This window comes from Astatotilapia calliptera, unplaced genomic scaffold (assembly GCF_900246225.1).
Source record: "Astatotilapia calliptera unplaced genomic scaffold, fAstCal1.2 U_scaffold_12, whole genome shotgun sequence".
In the NCBI taxonomy this organism is placed as follows: Eukaryota; Metazoa; Chordata; class Actinopteri; order Cichliformes; family Cichlidae; genus Astatotilapia; species Astatotilapia calliptera.
This window is the reverse complement of record NW_020535641.1, coordinates 526,366-545,859: the sequence shown is the minus strand read 5'-3', so window position 1 is coordinate 545,859 and position 19,494 is coordinate 526,366. Positions and strand designations below refer to the sequence as shown.

The window sequence follows — 19,494 nt, the reverse complement described above, 5'->3', positions numbered from 1 at the left end:
GGCTTCGGAGCGTGTGTCGAGTAATGGAGGGGGCGTTTCCGCGAAGCGCGTATCGAGGCTTGCTTCATTTATGGGAGGAGCTGAAAATGATGACGTCCGAAGCCTCGCTGCCCGGCTGTACCACGTGACTGGTTCATGAAGTGGTTTGAACTTTGCCGCGAGATATGACAGCGATATAAACCCCTCAGACTTCATTCAAAATGTGGGTGTTTGATGGAGAGTTGTTAGTGAGAGTTTGGAGACAGTTTGGAGGTTTATGAGAGTGAGGAAAGTCAGGAGAGAATGGAGCCAGCTAAGAAGAGGAGGATGTCCTCCCCTGTGTGGGAACATTTTGATCTTATTCCTCCCAACAAGGTATGTAAATTTCTACAGAAGATGTATTTTCATGATACTGATGGTGCAATACAATTTATGTTGAGCTGTCTTGACTTTTGTACAAGGTGAAGTGTTTGCTATGTGCCAGGGAGCTGGGATATAACAACAACAACACCTTATCCATGCTTAGGCACTACAGAGCTTTGCATGAGAATAAGGGGAACACCGATTGTGGAGCAAGACCAGCTGAGCCATCAAATGCCATGATAATATAGCATGCCGTAATGTTACTAAATGATATAACAATATTATACAGCTGTTATAAGTTACGTGTGTGATATTTATATTTGTGCTTTGTCTTTATTGTCTTTCCTCAGGAGAACAATCTCAAATAGATGAAGACCTGGTTACCATGGTGATTGAGGACTCCCAGCCATTTAGCATTGTGGAGGACAAAGGATTCAAAAGATTTGTTAAATCATTAAATCCTAGCTATGTTCTCCCCACTAAAGGTCATAAAAGCAGTAAAAATGTAGTTTTTACAGAATAAAATGGCAGGCAGGACTGAGGCTCAAAGCCTCAGTGTGTAGCTGTCCATTCCTCAACGTTACAAAAGCACAACTACTGTCCACACCCCAACCACACCTCACCTCACAGTAAATGATCATTTCCATTTCAAGCATTTCCAAATAATCATTTCCCATACTGCCACTATAAATATACACAGTATACTGCATCACTACAATATACATGTTTTACACACTCCTTTTGTTGTTGACATTTACAGGCTGTGTGCAAAATGCCACACTCTTCAAATTCATGCCAGCCATTATTTTTACGTCCAGTAGGTGTCCTGCTAGAGCAAATGAAGCTTCATGAAGCTTCGCGTTGGGGTGAACCAATTGGATGAAAAGCTTCAGTGCTTCATGGGGCTTCATCTGCCCATCACTAGGTGTAAGCTAGCGAGCTAACTTCCTGCTAACTTCTAACTCTGTTAAATTTAATAACTTCTGTTTTCATGGATGCCTGGATGTTAAACTTAATTGTTACACCTGGTAAAGCAGCAACGCTGATGATTTTATTAAAGATGAAAGAATTTAGACTGTTTTTAACTCTCAGTGTTCGTTTGACTTTGGGACCTGAAGTAGAAGGAGTTTTGGACCCAGATTACTCCGCGAAGCTCCTCCCTACGGCAGCCGTAATGCTCTGACATCAAAACATTTTTAACAGATTTCTGCCCAAATCGGTTCGAAGTCAGTAAGCACAACCAGAATTCACACATAAGGCACACTCTCGATTTTTGAGAAAATTAAAGGATTATAAGTGTGCCTTATAGTGTGGAAAATACGTTATACAGAAGAAAAGAATATATTGCAATATATATCGTTACCGCACATGCTTCAGATTATATCGCGATATGGATTTTAGGCCATATCGCCCAGCCCTACTTTGAAGCACTGCTCCTCTCTAAAACAGCAATAAGGATCATTATTAGGCCATATGTAAATAACAACATAACTTTATAACCTAAAGCAAAATTGGGAAAAGTAAAGTCTGAAATAAGTCTTTATATTGAGGTCCATCAGTCAAACAATACTGTTTGGTCTGGGTCTAAACAGAGCGCATCGTGTTCCTCACTCTGTAGGTGATTTTCCTGAGACTGTTACCAAGCCATTGGTTCAGACATGTGGATGACACCTGGGTAAAAATTAAATCTCAGGACGTACCACAATTCACGGATCACATTAACTCGGTGGACCGACACATCAAATTCACCAGGGAGGATATGAAAAGTGGCAGGTTAGCCTTCTTAGACTGTGAGATTTCCATCAGTAATGGGGGACATATAAAAGCTGACGTGTACTGTAAACCTACACATACGGATCAGTATCTAAGGTTTGACTCTCATCATCCACTGGAGCACAAACTGGGCGTCATCAGGACGCTACAACACAGAGCGAACACCATCCCCACAGACACAGCAGCCAGGGAGGCAGAAGAACAGCACATCAAGAAGGCCCTGAGGAAATTTGAACTCTTGTTTGAGGGCGGAGTCAAGGAGGCCATTTATGTGAAAAGGGAAAGAGCATCTCTAAATCGAGGAGGGGGCCTAAGGGTACATCTGTCACCATCTTACAATGCTGTGATTGCAGCCATTCCCCAACTCTCTGTGAATAGGACTCATGGACATTGATCAGTGGTCTTTGATCAGTGGGTTTTGGTCAGTGGTTGTTGATCGATGGTCATGAGAATTTGCATAATTAATATTTGTTTCATCCCCCCATCATACGCTGCCACTCCCTATATTTTATTGCACAATACTTTGTCACTTTCTAGAATCGCCTGCACTGATAGTTAAGTTATTTATTCTCCAGGATATAGTCTAAGGAGCTTGGAAAGAAAAGCGTCTGGACTTCTTGAGTTGCTTGAAGACGTTTCACCTCTCATCCGTGAAGCTTCTTCAGTTCTAAGGGTCCAGGATATAGTTATATTGTTTCTTCGTTAGAGTTATTTGATACTATATTTTGCACTATCCTACTTTAAATTACTGTATGCTACTATTCTTTATTGTATATATTGTATATCTTATTCATCTGTTCCTCTGTCTCTCTTGCTGCTTTGGGCATGTGTATGACAAAAGAATTTCCCTCGGGATGAATAAAGTTATTCTTATTCTTTTGCGCATGCGGGCTGCTTTGAGGGTTCACACTAGAACACGTTTGCTGTCACATTTTATTTGTAGTGTGAACAAGCAGACAAAAATAAAAAGTCTTCCTTTGAATAAATCTTATTATATTTGTGTTTGTCTTCTTTTAGATGTGTATGCAATGTTTGGATGTGCTGGAACTTCTCTAACTGTGTGGAAAACAACCATTTGTGATGCTATTCCCAATAAGGCTTTAAGGTGACATTTTTCACACAATTTCTGTTCCTTTATTAAACAAAAGCAAGCTTTTAATCTTTTCTATCTATCTTTTTGGAATTACCATCACTTTTTTTTTTTCAGTTTTTTACTTTAGGATTTATGTTCCTGTCACAGTTGAGGATTGAGTGGACTCAGGCGCGGAGCTCTGAATATAGGCAGTGAGTTTATTTACAGTGAATAAAGGTTGGCAATAGCTAGAATGTGCAATAATAATAGTTGGTGCGTCCTCCTTCCCGTGCTCAGACCGTGCGTGGTAATGAGTGCCCGTCTCTCCTCCAAGTGCTTCCTTCGTCCCAGTTCCTAGTTGCACATGTTATACCCACAAATGTGTGATTGCATTTATGTGAATTAATTTAAGTAATTCTACTTTCAATGTAAGTGATATTTCTTTTCCTCCAAGAAGTCTAGTGCAAGAGGCAAAATAACATATGATAAAATGGCAAAAGGAGTCATGCTCCAGGCAGGAGACAGAGTTCTGGTCAGAACCCTCAGTGAGCAGGGAGGATCTGGCAAGTTAAGATCATATTGGGAGAGGGCTATTTATATAGTTAAAGAGCAGCTAGCAGATAGCCCAGTTTACGTAGTCCATCCTGAGGCTGGAGACCCAAAAAGAACCCAAACATTGCACCGCAATCTGCTGTTACTGGTAAATGACTTACCTGTTCAAGTCACTCCCCCCCAGGCAAAGCCTGTGATTGGAAAGACAACACGCAACAGACGAAGGATGGAAAGATCTACAGTTGCACAAAGACAAACAGACATGTGAGATAACTCTGACAGCGGTTCAGAGAGTGATTGCTCGGGGTACTGGCTAAGAGCACCTGTTGAAAGGACTGAGTAGGGATCTGGACCATGATCAACATCCTGCATCTCAGTCATACCAGACCAAAGAACCTATTAGAGTAACAACAAACACACACACACACAAAATATATATATATATATATATATTGAACAGCCTCGAATCCCGCCGATCGTCATTCATCGAGGAGAAAAGACAGACAGTTAATCCACAGGAACTTCCTGGCTGACGTCAGTCTTTCAACGTGCCTCTCCTCCCCTCGGTGAATGTCGACTCCAGGGATCCTGCATCGAAGGACCAATTAATGATAGGTTTGTAGCTTATACCTATTCGCTGGAACGTTAAAGACAATATAATTACACAGCAAGCAAGACACGAAGTAGGCAAAGTTCTTCATGTTACTCGTGCACGGGAGAGACCGGACAAACGCCGTTCCTTCGCTTGACCCCAGTTGCTCTCTCCGTTCTCCCGTAACACTGCTCTTTTATTGTGGTTACATGAATATGCATAGGTTCATTAACATATGACGTCTACATACACACAAAGAGTACTTTGCCTGTGTGTGTGTGTGTGTGTGTGTGTGTGTGCCAGGAGTCTAGCGGGTCCATCTGAACAAAGGGCTCTTATGCTTAAAGAGATATACGTGTGTTTGCTATACCATATATCAACAAAGAGAAGATAGGACCTCTCTTATGCTCCTAGGATGTGGGTGTGCATTCCCAAGCCTCTGTAGTCTGCTAAAGACCACAGTCCTATCACTACACAATTGATTGTACACCTCTAAGCATATATGGTTAAATATTTCTAAGCATAAATGACAATCAACAATACAAAACCTAACATATATATATATATATATATATATATATATATATATATATATATATATATATATATATATATATATATCTTTATAACGGAGGCACTAATCATGGCAGCACAGGAACAAGCTCTGAGTACAAGATCCATAGAGGCTGGGGTCTATCACACCAGGCAAGACCCCAGGTGCAGGCTGTGTAAAGATGCCCCAGAGACAATCCAGCACATAACAGCAGGGTGCAAGATGCTAGCAGGCAAGGCTTACATGGAACGCCATAACCAAGTGGCCGGCATAGTGTACAGGAACATCTGTGCCGAGTATAACCTGGAAGTCCCGAGGTCAAAATGGGAGATGCCCCCAAGGGTGGTGGAGAATGACCGAGCTAAGATCCTGTGGGACTTCCAGATACAGACGGACAAGATGGTGGTGGCTAACCAACCGGACATAGTGGTGGTAGACAAACAGAAGAAGACGGCCGTAGTGATCGATGTAGCGGTTCCCAATGACAGCAATATCAGGAAGGAGGAACACGAGAAGCTGGAGAAATACCAAGGGCTCAGAGAAGAGCTGGAGAGGATGTGGAGGGTGAAGGTAACGGTGGTCCCCGTGGTAATCGGAGCACTAGGTGCGGTGACTCCCAAGCTAGGCGAGTGGCTCCAGCAGATCCCGGGAATAACATCGGAGATCTCTGTCCAGAAGAGCGCAGTCCTGGGAACAGCTAAGATACTGCGCAGGACCCTCAAGCTCCCAGGCCTCTGGTAGAGGACCCGAGCTTGAAGGATAAACCGCCCGCAGGGGCGTGCTGGGTGGTTTTTTTATATATATATTGTGGAGGTACGTAATAACAACAGGAGAGGTCTCAGTGTCTCACTCCAACTTTATTAACTGACTCTCAGAACTTCACATATAGTAAGCGCCAAAATCTACACCCCAACACTTCCCTTCAACTTGGGTGTGAGTGGAGCCACCTGGTGGTCCGCCACAATATATATACATCGATATTCACCTATGCAGACTATGGAAGACACACTGACTGTGCCTGAACATGCACCATTCGTCAGCATTGAACAATTAGAAGAGGAAACCGGGAGAGAATGCTCACACCTGCCATGTTCTCTGACAGAGGAGCTGAAAGAAATTCAAGTGGGTAGTGACAGTCTATCTGAACTCAGAGGTGAGGAGTGTGAAACTCATTCGCAGTCTAACTTACAGGTTCAACCACCGGGACATGTACAAACATTAGAAGGTCTACCCGTCACAGAAAGCCACGACAGTTTCTGACTTATGAATCATTGGGTAAGCCCTCAGTGCAGTCACATGCAGCAGGTAATATAGTTGGGAAAAGCACAGCACCACAGTTACCTGCCATAACCATACCATCATACACTGTATTTCCATACCCACCACTGGCAATTGTGCCACCTGTGTGTATGTCACAGTCACCAATGTACTGCACCCCATTACCATACTCACCATACCAGTATCACGCATCACTGGCCCCATCTGCATACACATCACCCCCACTGTTTGTTTCATAACTAGTTCTTGGACTGATAAGATAGGTTATGATAAGAGTTAATAAGAGAGTTTGAGAAAAAAAGGTTAAAAATGTCATGATTTTGTGAATGTAAGGAGTGAGAGAGGAAAACACGCACACACACACGCATATAAAGACAAAGGCAGGTTGACCGGTTGGGGCGCCGTCTGACCCTGACAGTTCCTCTGTGACAGCAAATGCTGAACCGGTCCAGCAATATTTACCCAAACTATTTAACATGTTTGATTCATTTAATTTTAGCCATAGGTTGTTAGGCTTTTGAGCCAGGTCATAACAAATGTACGTTTAGGTTCAATAGATCCACACTAAAGACTTTTTTTTACTTGTTTTACAAATCACTGAATGCATGTTTCAAACACCTCAGTGTTAATCGTTTTGTTGTTTCAGCTGTTTGAACAAAGTAAGTTACTGTCTGAATATGTCAGGTGAGATTTATTGTTGTATACAAACTGATATCCTGTGATTGATCACGGGGGAGACCGTGGCTCAGGGGGTTGAGAAGCTTATCTTGTAACGGGAAGGTCGCCGGTTCGATCCCCAGCTATCTCTGTCCTGGTCGTTGTGACCATCCCAGTGAAATCACAACAATCAACAACACTGAGATGGTCCTGGATCAGAGTCCAGACAGAGATCATCATCATCATCATCATCAGTCTGAACACAGGAAGCAGCAGCCTTTCATCAGACAGAACCAGGACCAGGATCCAGGCTCAGTTACTGGGAACCAGGATACGACCTGAAAGAACCATGGACACTGGTTTTAACAGATTGTCAATGGAGAGTTGTACTTAGTAGTCAGTATAAGCTTTTAATGATATAAGTTTGCATATGATAGCATACTCATGTTGACCTTTTGATGACTTAGACTGTTGTTCAGTACAAGACTTGTTCTGTTCTCTTTTATTAGTTTCTTCCCACAGCGACAATAAAAGCAGAACAAGCAGTTTCACTCCCTACCAGGAAGAGGACTCGCTTCCCCGCTCACACACTCACACACATACGCATCAACATTCCTCTGTCTATGAACAGACATATTTACTATTATATTACCCTTGTATATAAATAAAGACAAGAGCAAGAATAGAGCGCACATCACAGGGCCCCCACTCTGGTGTGAGCGCTCTGTGACCACCCTTGCAAGTAAAATCTGCAGCGTGTGTGTGTGTTTCTACTCTCTGACTCTCAGCTGAAGAAGTGTCTTAGAATACATCTCTTGACACAGATCAATGGCAATGATTCAGTAAAGTTTCATGTTTCAGGGCCTGAACCAGGTCTGAGAGTCCTCCAGAAACAGTAAAAACCTGTGTTTGAAACATTAATGTAACTAACAGGTGTCTGAAAATAAACAGCAATGCTCTAAACCTGCCTGAAACATCAATATATTAAAAGAATGCAGATCCAAACCAGTTTTAGACTCGTGTAATGTGGTTTGAGATTAAGACTGGTCTAAACTGGTTTCATTCTGGCCTGAACTGGTTTCAGGTATGAACTGGTCTGTGAGTGGGAGTCCTGCTCTGACCTCGGGCCTTCCTCCTGTAGTAGATGAATCCAGCCAGAGATAAGATCAGACCCAGAATCAGTCCTGAGGCTCCGATGGCGAGCTTGTTCCTCTCTGACTCAGGCATGGACGAGGAGGGATCTGAGGACACACAGGTGAGAGTCAGACAGATAGGTATGTACAGGTGTGTACAGGTGTGTAGATACAGACAGGTATTTACCCCAGTCAGTGATCAGAGGTTTCTCCAGGCTGGCGTGCTCCACCACACAGGAGATCTTCTCTCCAGACCTTCAACACAAACATCGGTGACTCTCATATCTTAAACTTTTAACATTTAAACTTGCAGACCTCATATTAAAAATTGTTCAGGTTTCATTATTAGAAATGACGCTCCTGGACCTGATGTGGACTCACCTGGGTGTGTACTCCAGGTGTGAGTGGGTCTGGTAGTACCAATCACCATCTGCCATCTCCTCAGTGGAAGTGACATCAGCGCTGACTTCCTGTCCATCTCTCAGCCAGCTCACTTTGATGTTTTTGGGGTAGAAGTCATAGACGCTGCAGACCAACATGGCTTGATGGATACCAGAAGGAGGCGTACTGGAGTGAAGTCTGACGTAGGGCGTAGCTGAAAGACATTATGAGTTTCTGTCGTTGTTAATATGATATCATCAGGGATCTTTGTATTCATGTTTAATAATAAAGATACTGTCACATATAACCAGTCTGACATCAGATGATGAATCAGCTGTGAGGAGAAACATCAGCAGCTGTAAACATCATTATTATAAAGTAACACATGCAGAGCTGTATGTGCTGGAAATCTACTGGACTTGAACCTGGATCTGGATCAGTTTTTATTAACATCCAGTGAAGTGTTGAGTCACAGGGACACCAGTTTGAACCATCAGTAAACTGATCCGTCTGCAGATCAGCTGCTGTGGTTTGAAAGTAAAATCTGACACATGGAGACCTGATGATAAACTATCGCTATAGATCATCCACACATAGATGAACCCAGCCTGCTTTCACTCAGTTTAATATCAACATCAAGCTAAAGGACTGAATCCACAGCTGGTCCCAGTTTGAATTTCTGCTCATCCAGCTGTTTGATTGATGAGCAGGAACTATGAAGTACAAATGACTTATTATTGTTAGATACTAGGGGTGCAACGATATTCGTATCGATATTGAACCGTTCGATACAGTGCTTTCGGTTCGGTACGCATATGTATCGAACAATACAACATTTGTAATTTATTTTATCAACTTGTGTTGAGCGCTCAGTGAATCTGCGTTCGACTACTCCGCCTAGGCTGCACTGTCGAGCGCAGATCCACTGAGCGCTCAACACAGACAGCATAGTCAGAAGGAAGAGCGCAGGGCAAGCTAGCGAGACAGAAGTTAAGCTCTCCTTGCAACATGGACCTCCCCCACCCTCATTCAGATCTGGCGTTTGGAATTATTTTGGTTTTCATGTGACGTATGACCCTGAAGGTAAGCGCGTCATGGACTAAAGTAAAACAGTATGTTGGATGTGCCATGCAATGCTCAATTACATGGGTGGGAACTAGTGTGTTAGCGCAGTTAGCTCGTTAACGTGTTGGCCGTCTAGCCCCATGCACGGGGCGATCGGTGGTAGCTCGTCAACGGAGATTTGCCGTGTTGTGGCGTTAACGTGATTTCAACGAGATTAACCTGAACGCACTAGTGGGAACACAACGAATATGACTGCACATTTACGCCGACATCATCCTAGTGCAAAGACAAAGATGAGTGATTCCTCAATCAGATACAGGGCTCGCAATATCGCTAGCCCAACGTCCCGGGGCTAGCGATTTTTCCAGTTGGGCTACCAAAATCTATCTCTGCCCTGCCCGTCGGGCTATTGTAGGAAGGAAAAATATATGTCAATGCTTTTGCATTCTTTCAGAAATGTAGCTGGGTAATTATGTCATTGGCATCGGTGAGCCACTGTCAATATGTGACATATTGAAGTCGCGTTTGAATTTGCGCTTGTTTTTTTGCTTTCACTTTGCAATCGTGCGAACTGTGTATAGAGAGCGACAGCACTGATCTGTGAGTGATGATAATTTGTGCACCAATTCCTCTGACATCGTCTTATTAATCGTTAGCTTACTATGCAAACATGACAAGTGAAATCTCCCGCAGCTTAAACATGTGAGAGGTTGATCGCGCAGAGAATCGCTGAGCTTATGTGAGTGCGTGTGTAAAAGCAGCAGGACATATATTTTAGTTCTGCTGAGCCAAATAAGACAGGTCAGGGTGAAGAAGTGACAGCCAAAGAAAAGCTTACCACAAAACGGAGAAGTTATGACAAATTAGACTATAAGGCAAAAAGAAACTGCAGCTTTATGGTTTCATGGACAAAAGAATTTCTGTGGCTGCAATATGACGAGCTAAATAACCAGGGGTGCACATAAGTGGTCCACAGGTGCGCATTCGCTGTCAAAATAAAAAACACGCACAGTTAAAATATATATTTATAATTTTAATAAATGACAAATTAAAAAGGCATGAACTTTTTTTGTATCGAAAAAATATCGAACCGTGACACCAAAGTATCGAACCGAACCGAACCGTGAATTTTGTGTATCGTTGCACCCCTATTAGATACACTTACTTCTATTCACACTATGTTTGTGTTGAGGAGGAGATTGTGATTGTGGTGGTGAGCAAGGCCCTGAAAGGGGGGGGGGGGGGGGCTGTAATTCTAGTCAGTGTAAGGGCACATGCATGTGGATGGTGCTAGCTGCCATATAGTGCCTCAAGTGGCCTGTCTGGGTAAGGAGAGAAAAAAAATCAGTCAGAGAAGCCGTGCACGCGCTCTGGTGTGTGTGAAGCTGAGGAGAAGTAGCTGTCTCCCGCGTGTTGTCACGGGCAGCCACATTAAGAAAGCCTCACGGTTCGGCTGAGCCCAAAAGGGGTTTCCGTGAGGTCAGTGGAGCAGAAGTCGCAACTGCAGCAAGCTTAGACGGAGTTTCACTCCGTGTGCGAAGGTTGGCTTGTGTAGCCGCGAGCCGCAACTGGTGGTGCTGCAGGCCACCGTCGAGGTAGGTAGCATGGGGAGTTGGAGCGAGAGCTAACTCCAGCTGTGCTTTTCTTTAAGACCCTCCACCGTTTCCTGTTGGATTAGGCTGGGTTCGGAGCGAGGGAGCATAGTTAGCCGACTCACTGGGAGCTGACGAGCCGATGGGAGGACTTTAGCCATGACACTTAATGTGTCATGGCTAAACTTATCTAATTACTGTGTCAGAAAAGTAACTTAATTACTACATAAGTATTTAACTAAATACTTCTTAAAATCCATATAACCCTTGAATGTACAAACAATAGAAATTAAACTCTTTAAATAATAAATACATTTTGTTAAAGACGGACACTCTACAGTACGCAGCGTAGCCTGCCAGGGCTGGACTGGGACAAAACATCGGCCCGGGCATGTTGACTGGAGACCGGCCCCCCAGGTATTAAAGCCATAAAGCCTTTGAATGAAAACAAACACTGTTGTCACAGTGATGCACAGTCTTGTTGGTATACATGTGTCAATCTAATAAACTTGAATCATCCTCCCTATGCTGGTATTCTAAACAGCACCTGAAAGTAGACTGTTGGTCGAGTTAACCTCCTGAACATCTACAACACACGGTGAAAACCTGACATTAAGACAGAGAAGACTAGAGGTGACACATGATCATTACTGATTACTGATGACAGATTTAGATATATTTTCATAAACCATTCATTTGCCACATCAATAAACAGCATGGCAGGGCAAAATATTCTTTCTAACATGGCAACCTTTAAAAAGTGAAAGGAAACAGAAAGACAGGTGAGAAAGAAAAACTTAATTGACTTTTGATGGCATTTTACACACAGCACTGGTGCAGTATCTAGAAAATGTGGGAAATACTGGCATCATACACAGTACTTACTTCTGAAGAAATTATGTACAATAATGGATTTCTATACATTTTACATCATTGATCAGTTTCATGATTGAAGTAGCAACAGGAGAGGGAGGGGAGAATGAGAGGAGAAGAGGCAGCTGTGCAGCGTAAACACAGAATAACTCCAGCTTTGTGTCTTTTTCATTGTAGCTGAAGTCCGGGACAAACTGTTTTCAGCTCAATACGAAGTGCGTAATATTTTTTCTGAATACGAGACGATTCAGCTTTTTACGGGACGGTTGGAAACTCCACTAACTAACCTTATGAACAAGATAAAACAAGTTCAACATCAGTAACATCATAGCACCACCCAGCTGTATAGAAACGAGTTATTGTAACCGACTGTAAAAAGTCAGAATAACGAAAATAAACTCCACCTAAACTTGGTTTATATCTGACCCAGATAGACTGCAGCTCATAACTTCTTACCTGAAGTTCAGTTCACCTGACACTCTTGGACCGGCGGCCGCCTCGGGGCTCTCCTCCTGCCTCCCCTTTCACTCTAAAAAAAGATCTGCTGGCTTAACGTAAAAAAATTAAGGTAACAATTTGCATGGATCTTTTTAAGTTACTTCAGCTTAGCCACTATAGCGTAAATGCCACAAGAGTTCTCTAGTTAGGCAAACTCTATTCCTTACGTACAAACAACATGATTTGCTTTGTCCTCTACAAGCTTAATTAAGTTGAACCAACTTAATTTTAATTGTTTAAAAAATTACTCCATTTAGTTATTAAAACTTATTTTTTTACTTTTATTCTACTCAGAAATATCCATGCAAATTGTTACCTTAATTTTTTTGAGTACTAGTAACTTACAATAACTTATAACTTACAATTATACAATAAATTACACATTGAAATTCCAGTTTTATGATCAAACTGTTTATTAGAACACCAGTCCACCATTCCAGACTCATTGACATTTCAATAGCAGACAAAATTGTTGCCTCCATAAAATAAATGACATAAAACACCCCTGTAAATCTGTCTCAAAAAGACTGAACATTTTGACAGTCATGCTCTGATTCAAGTTTGTTTGTGTTAAAGTGATAGTTTAGGTTTTTTTAAGTATGAAGTACATTGTGAGTGTATTACACACAGTAGACAGCAGTCAGCACATTCCTGCCACCAACACACACGATAGGCTCAGTTTGTTTGTGTGACTTTGGTAAATCTGAACTAACCCGAACTAACACCAAAGTCACCAAATAACACAATTACACTTACTGATCAAGGCAGCAGGAGACCAGCAACTCCTGTGTGCTGTCAGGTAAAATTGCTGTTTTTGTCCATGGACGCTGGTGGGCCAGAGCGATTGAAACAACAAGCAGTAGAACTTCTCTTTCCTCACAGAAAAGGCTGTCTGATAGCAAAATAAAGCAGTAAACATATTCTTGATATAATGTACATTTAAACTGACATCAGTTTTATTAGGATGGAGGCTCATCTTGCGTGCCGGTGGCCCTGTCTGCTTCTCCGTAGGTGGAGCTTACTGACTGCCATCTACTGTGTGTAATACACTCACAATACATATGTACCTCATATACAGCCTCACTTCAAAAGACCCGAGCTATCCTTTTAAAGTGCATTATTTTTAACTAGGTGTACTTAATGCTCAACGCTCAACTTTACACCTACTGCCTACTTTACAGTATGTAACACAACACATTGCAAACAACAGTGGAACATTTCCCGTTTAATTTGAGGATAGCCTCACTCTTCACATTTTTAGTACAACAGTTTACTTTTTAGTGACATTACCTTAGGACTGGCTTTCAGATCATCCAGCTCGAGGAATATCTTTTGAAACACTTCAAAAGTGTTTTTCAAAAGTGTTTTTCAGTTCTTTTGGGTAGCTGAGGTTGAGTGCATATATCAGCCCCATTAGCAAGGCACAGGCTCTGGGTACATCCAGGTCTGCTAGGACTTCTGTTCCTTCAAGTATGATCCTTGCGCTGGCTGGATCAGACGTTGTGGCACCTCTGGTTACAATCTTCATCACTTCATTGGTAATATCCCCGCCACCATCCTGGTAGATCAGAATCAATATAAATGTTTTAAGTAATCATACTTATACATGAGAGTAACACAAAATAGGGCTGCAACTAACAATTTTCTCGATTATCTGATTATGTCTGTGAAGGTTCTCTTTGCAAGCTCCTTTGATGATTATCTGATTAGTTGTTTGGTCCAGAAAATGTCAGAAAATGGTGAAAAATGTCAATGTTTCTCAGAGCCCAATATGATGACCTCAAATGTCAAACATATTCAGTTTGCTGTCATAGAGGAGTAAAGAAACCAGAAACGATTCACATTTATGAAGCTGAAACCAGAGAATTTGGACTTCTTTTTCTAAAATAATTGCTTAAACCGATCAATCAATTATCAAAATAGTTGCCGATTAATTTAGAAATCAATTAATAATAGATTAGATCATAGCTCTAATACAAAGTATAGTCATGTCTGATTTACCTGCTCTTTGAAGAGATCCTCCTCCTTTTCCCTGAGATACACCACTAAGCCACAGATAGCGACCTCTCGCCTTCTCTCCACAGAATCGTCCTGTGAATAAGAAAAAGAATGTCGAACTGCTCTTCGAGGAGGATGGGTTTTTGATAATTACATCCAAAAAAAAAAAAAAAGGATTGACTTTATATGGCCTGAACTGTACCAATTATAGATTTCCAGTGATAATCAAAATAATGAATTGATCATTTCAAAGAGCCATTTCTCTGAAATGATCAATTCATGAACTTGAAAAATCCAGGTAACAAATAGAAAAACTGCAAAATCTTGCAAATTACTCTGCCAATCATGATCCACATCACCTATAATTTGTTTTATTATTAAGTATTTATAGTTTTAATTGATATTTGTGCCTCAAGCTCTAAACAATAATTTGACATAGTTGAGTTGTAAACAGCTACCTTTTAAGACTCAATATCACCTATTGGAAAAAAAAGTGGATTATCCTATTTGAAATAAACTGCATTTCATTCATTCATACCTTTAGCAGCATGTTCTGGATGCGCCGAATGCACATTTTTGCAGCCCCTCCTCTTGAGGACAGCAAGGACATTATTTTCTGAGAGTACTGGTCCAGCTTTGCCATGAATGTTGTCTCCAGGTTAACAGTGGTGATCCTTCTGAATTCTTGGTTTATCTGTATAAAAAAAAAGGCACAAATAGGCACAACATGTTAATGTATACAATTTACTTTAAAAGAATACATACTGCAAATTATCTTATGGAAAAATATTTACCTGAACTGCATCAAAAAGAGCAGGCCATCTTTCTTTCAGGTCATTGATTTTTGGTGCTTGATTGACAACTTCCTGCCTGCGAATGGAGAATGTTATGTTATGTTTCCAAATCAAAGATATTTTTTCTTAAGTGATACAACTGCGCTTATGTATCTGCAGTTAACACCCAAAAGAGCAAAATTATATTTTATGTGCTAATGCACACTCAATGTAATGTCATTAAAACAACTAGTTTATGAATGTTACTTAAGATCTTTCCTGTGGCGTTTCTACAACATGGCGTTCGCTTCCTCGCCCGCGTTTTTTGACTGAACTTTGACACAGGCTGTTCTTCAGCTAGGGCTCAATTAACAAACTTCAATCTCACATAAAAATAACTCTAGGACTTAAACATCAAAATGCATCGATGTTAAACCGAATGTATACTCAGTAACCTACATTTGTTTAGTCATGAATGTAAAACGGCCCAGCCTTTAGCTGGTCAAACCTTCATCAACGCTGCAACGATTTCAAAGTAGAAAGAAGAAAAACATGTATTACCCTGTCTTTGCAGAGTTAAAACTACTGCTACAGAAGCTCAGTGTCAATTAACACCATTTGGCTGCCACCGTAAAACAAAACTTAACAAAGACTAATGTTACGGTCGAATTACTTCACAAGTTAGCCAGAAGTGTAACGTTACTAGCTTATCACCACCACTCGCCGAGGAAGAGTTTAGTGTTGTGTAAAAAGGATTTCTTGCAGTGCGTGTTGATAGAGTTAAAGTTAGAGTTATTAGCTGCTGTGAATAAAACAAGGCAAAAAATTGTACTCACCACAAAGCTTTAACGTTTGATAATGTTCCGTACAAAATGCCGCTTCTCTGCTTTCTCTCTTTGCCTCCGTTTCTTTCGATCAGTGGTCTGAGAGCACAATATGTCTGGGCAAGTCAGCCTTGTACTCAGCTTTTAAAGGACGCTTACGAGATTTTTAAGTTGTATTAACTGCATACACTTTCATGTTAAGTTAACACAGAAATGTCTGTTCAAAATCGATATATTACTGAGCTAAGACTGTTTTCTTTATTTTCATTTCGACCAACTCATTAAATTAAGTTATCAACTGATTACAATGTGTACATGCAACAAACTTAATTTTTTATGCAGAAAAAGCTATTAATTTTAAGCTTTACTTACTAACCCCATGAATCATTTTTTAGAGTGTTCCTTCATCCACCTGCTGGCCTCCATCACTTGCTAATGTTATTGAATCTGTAGAAGCTCCACCATAGCCACCACAAAACAACTGAGTTATTTTTACACACCTCCCAGCATCTGGCCAATCCACCACCTTTCAGTGTTTATACTGTTACGGAAAAAAAACAAAGAAAAAAAAAAACCCATCGCCCATTAAAAACGAAAAATCAATGGCAAATGCCCGGTATGCCCGATGGCCAGTCCAGCTATGTAGCCTGCAATCATTCTTTAAGCTCACCTTCAGGTGCTTTCTGTGCTGCTGAAGTAAAATCAGGTTTTGCTGCTTAGCAGGAGTTGCTGCGGTGTTATCCATGGATGATGAACAAGGATCGCTCAGAAGTGTTCGTCTATGCTCTCGTGTCAGGCGCTTCAGTAGATTACTATTAACAGCAGCCGATAGTTTTAACATATTACTGTAATGTTCTTGTCTGCTTGTTTCAGAAAAGTGAAGAGACGGGAATATGTCCATGTCATAAAACAGCCACTCGCTTCAGCCGAGTCCGACAGCTTCCGCTGTAGAATACGACTGTGCAGCAAACTGGCGCGAAATGACGAGTAGCTGCACTACAGCCATGTTAAAGAGCAGAGTTTACTTCTACGTTTAGAAGATCAATTATTGAAATTAAATAATGATATTCAGCGAGTTTAATTATTTTACAATGTAACGCAAGTACATTGTAAGTAACTGTAATTAAAATACCTAAAAATGAACAGTAATCAGTTACTCTACTTTTTCAGTGGAAAAGTAATTTGATTACAGTAACACCCAACACTGTTTTTTGTCTAACCCAAGCTGCCTTGGAGTAGGGGCACCCTAGCTATCTGGTTGGGGTACAGAAAATCGGAGGGAAGGTAGGCTAGGCTGTGTTTATGTCTGATAGTATAGTATACTCCAGGCAGGCATCGTTTCTCAAGATTTCATCCTGGAGCCCCTCTTCTGTGCCTGTAGCAGCTAGACAGCTAAAACCATTCTTACAGAAGTAAGTATCAGGGTCAACTGTACTAGGGGGGGTCATGGACTCAGATCCCACCACCCTTTAGTCGTTCAGGGCAACCTGTGCGCCTCTTCACCCCTACATAGTGGGGCTAGAAGCCCCTTACATCAGGCGGTACCATCCAGAGCCTGCAGGGGGCGCTCTGTTGGTCTATTTGATCATATTGATCAACCAGTCACACACAGATGGGTCACAAAACAGCTGCTGGCTGATGGAGGAAAATGCTCTGCTCTCTGAGGTCACACCATCTCACTCCACAGAGAGGAAGTAACTCCTGTAAAGAGCCTGCTCATCTAACACTCATGGTGCGTGTATGTGCACTCATAGATCATCTATAGCCCAAAAGCAGAAGATGCAGAATCAGTTTCCACTCTCAGACAGCTTCCCCTCCACAGGAGGTCTGAGCTGGTTCTCCTCATGCTCCTCTGAGCTGCTGCTACGAGCTGATTTCATTCAAGTAAGTCAAGTTTATTCATTGAGTCCTTTTCACAGACAAACAGTCACAAACCGCTGCACACAAAAGGCTGAAATAAATATGAACATTAAGTGCCAAAATAGTGAAATATTTAATAAGACACGGGATATCTGTGTGTGTTTCCTCTGGGTTGTAATGGGAACTTTACAATTGTTTCAGTATATTTAATAGCTCCACTGTTACACTGACTCATAGATCTGAGCTGTAATGTGTGCAGGTGTGAAGCTGCTACACAAGCTCTGAAAGTCAGAATCAATAAATAAACAGCAGACGGCCTTCAAACAAACATCTGCGTTTCTCATTTTTATCTGATTTAAAATAAACGAATTAGAAAAAAAGAAAAAAGTGTTTTAATAACATGTCAGGCTGCTTCATGCTGTTAGAAATTTTATATGGAGATATTTAAAAATAAATATGAGCAATAATTCAGCTTAATGAACAGCTGCAGTTTGCCTGTTTCACCAGCAGGGAGCGCCACAGACTGAGGTTACAGTGTTCAGAGCTGTGATCAGTGATTTATTACAGTTATTGATCACCAGAGTCTGACCTGCAGCTGTGAGTCCATCATGAATGATTCAGAGTAACATGAACACCTGATGATGTCACACAGACCAGCACACTCACCTGATTTAGACAGAGGGTTGCTGTACCAGCCACCAATGTTGTGTTGGCAGTACGTCTCCTTCTCAGTTTTCACTTGAGTCAGGTATGCACCACTGTTCCACAGCTCTGCGTTCTTCACTCCGTACTCAGTGTATCCAACATACTCTCCCACATTGCTGTCAAACCTGACGACCTCCATCATGTTGTAATAGTAAGAGTCGATTAACTGGATGTCCTTCAGATCAGTGGAGTTAAAGTTACAGCGATCCACCGTATACATTTTGAATCCATCTGAGGACAAACAGAACATCAGACTGTGAGCTGATCACACCTGCTGAGTACAGATGTACAAATAACTTGATCAGTGATGCATTTATTGATCACTGTACTGTTAAGTGATCAGTGTATCTCTGCAGTATATTGATCAGTGTATTGATGAGTATATCGATCATACCTGCTGTGCTGAGGCTGATGAAGAGGAGGCTGAGGCAGAGGAAGGATGAAGCCATGTTCCTGAGTTCTCCTGACAAACTGACTCAGTCTGACTGAGAGCTGCTCTAAAAACAGAGGAGAGGTCACATGACCACAGCGTCATCTGTTACCAGGAAGAGTGTGCTGCTTTAAAGCTTTAAAAGCAGAGGGCAGCACTCTGAGACGTCCTCAGCACATTTCCTCTTTACTCAAAATCTCCTGTTTTCATTTGTATTCAGTCAGAGCTCATGAATCTAATTACCTGCCACCACATTAAATCAACCACTAATGCACTGCTGTAATAATAATAATAACCTCTCATATTAACAGGGGTCATATTTACACACCTGTCCTCTTCTTCTTTATTAATAATAAGTAATCCTCTCTTTCTCAGTACTTTTGATCAATTGAATTTACTGCATCACACTGTTTATACTTCCTGTCTCTTTCAAATTAAAAGGACAGAAGCACTCTTATTGTGAAACATTTCTGTGGAGCTCTGATGTTCCTCTGTGTGGACGGCACAGATCTCATGGATATTCAACCCGTTCTCACTCCCAAA

General features: G+C 41.5%; 1 protein-coding gene and 1 long non-coding RNA gene across 2 annotated transcripts; both read right to left on the bottom strand.

The window, feature by feature from the left end:
• Positions 1–3,384: 3,384 nt before the first annotated feature.
• Positions 3,385–4,358, bottom strand: LOC113017426 (uncharacterized). The gene is made up of 2 exons (XR_003271481.1): positions 3,901–4,358; positions 3,385–3,541 (listed from the first exon to the last, which is right to left on the bottom strand). It is a non-coding gene; the product is annotated as an uncharacterized LOC113017426 (long non-coding RNA).
• Positions 4,359–6,834: 2,476 nt separating this feature from the next.
• Positions 6,835–19,021, bottom strand: LOC113017413 (H-2 class II histocompatibility antigen, E-S beta chain-like). Its single transcript, XM_026160556.1, has 6 exons — positions 18,916–19,021; positions 18,483–18,752; positions 8,334–8,547; positions 8,140–8,207; positions 7,941–8,060; positions 6,835–7,157 (listed from the first exon to the last, which is right to left on the bottom strand). Exons 1-6 carry the CDS (start codon positions 18,968–18,970, stop codon positions 7,132–7,134), a joined length of 753 nt encoding a protein of 250 aa, XP_026016341.1. The 5' UTR covers positions 18,971–19,021; the 3' UTR covers positions 6,835–7,131.
• Between the last annotated feature and the right edge of the window lie 473 nt (positions 19,022–19,494).

Excerpts from the sequence above, each read along its gene's own strand:
- LOC113017413 (XM_026160556.1), bottom strand. The coding sequence starts at position 18,970 with ATGGCTTCATCCTTCCTCTGCCTCAGCCTCCTCTTCATCAGCCTCAGC. Across the intron at positions 8,548-18,482 it reads CAACCCTCTGTCTAAATCAG|CTACGCCCTACGTCAGACTT; the intron begins GTGAGTGTGCTG and ends AATGTCTTTCAG. Across the intron at positions 8,208-8,333 it reads CACCTGGAGTACACACCCAG|GTCTGGAGAGAAGATCTCCT; the intron begins GTGAGTCCACAT and ends TTTGTGTTGAAG.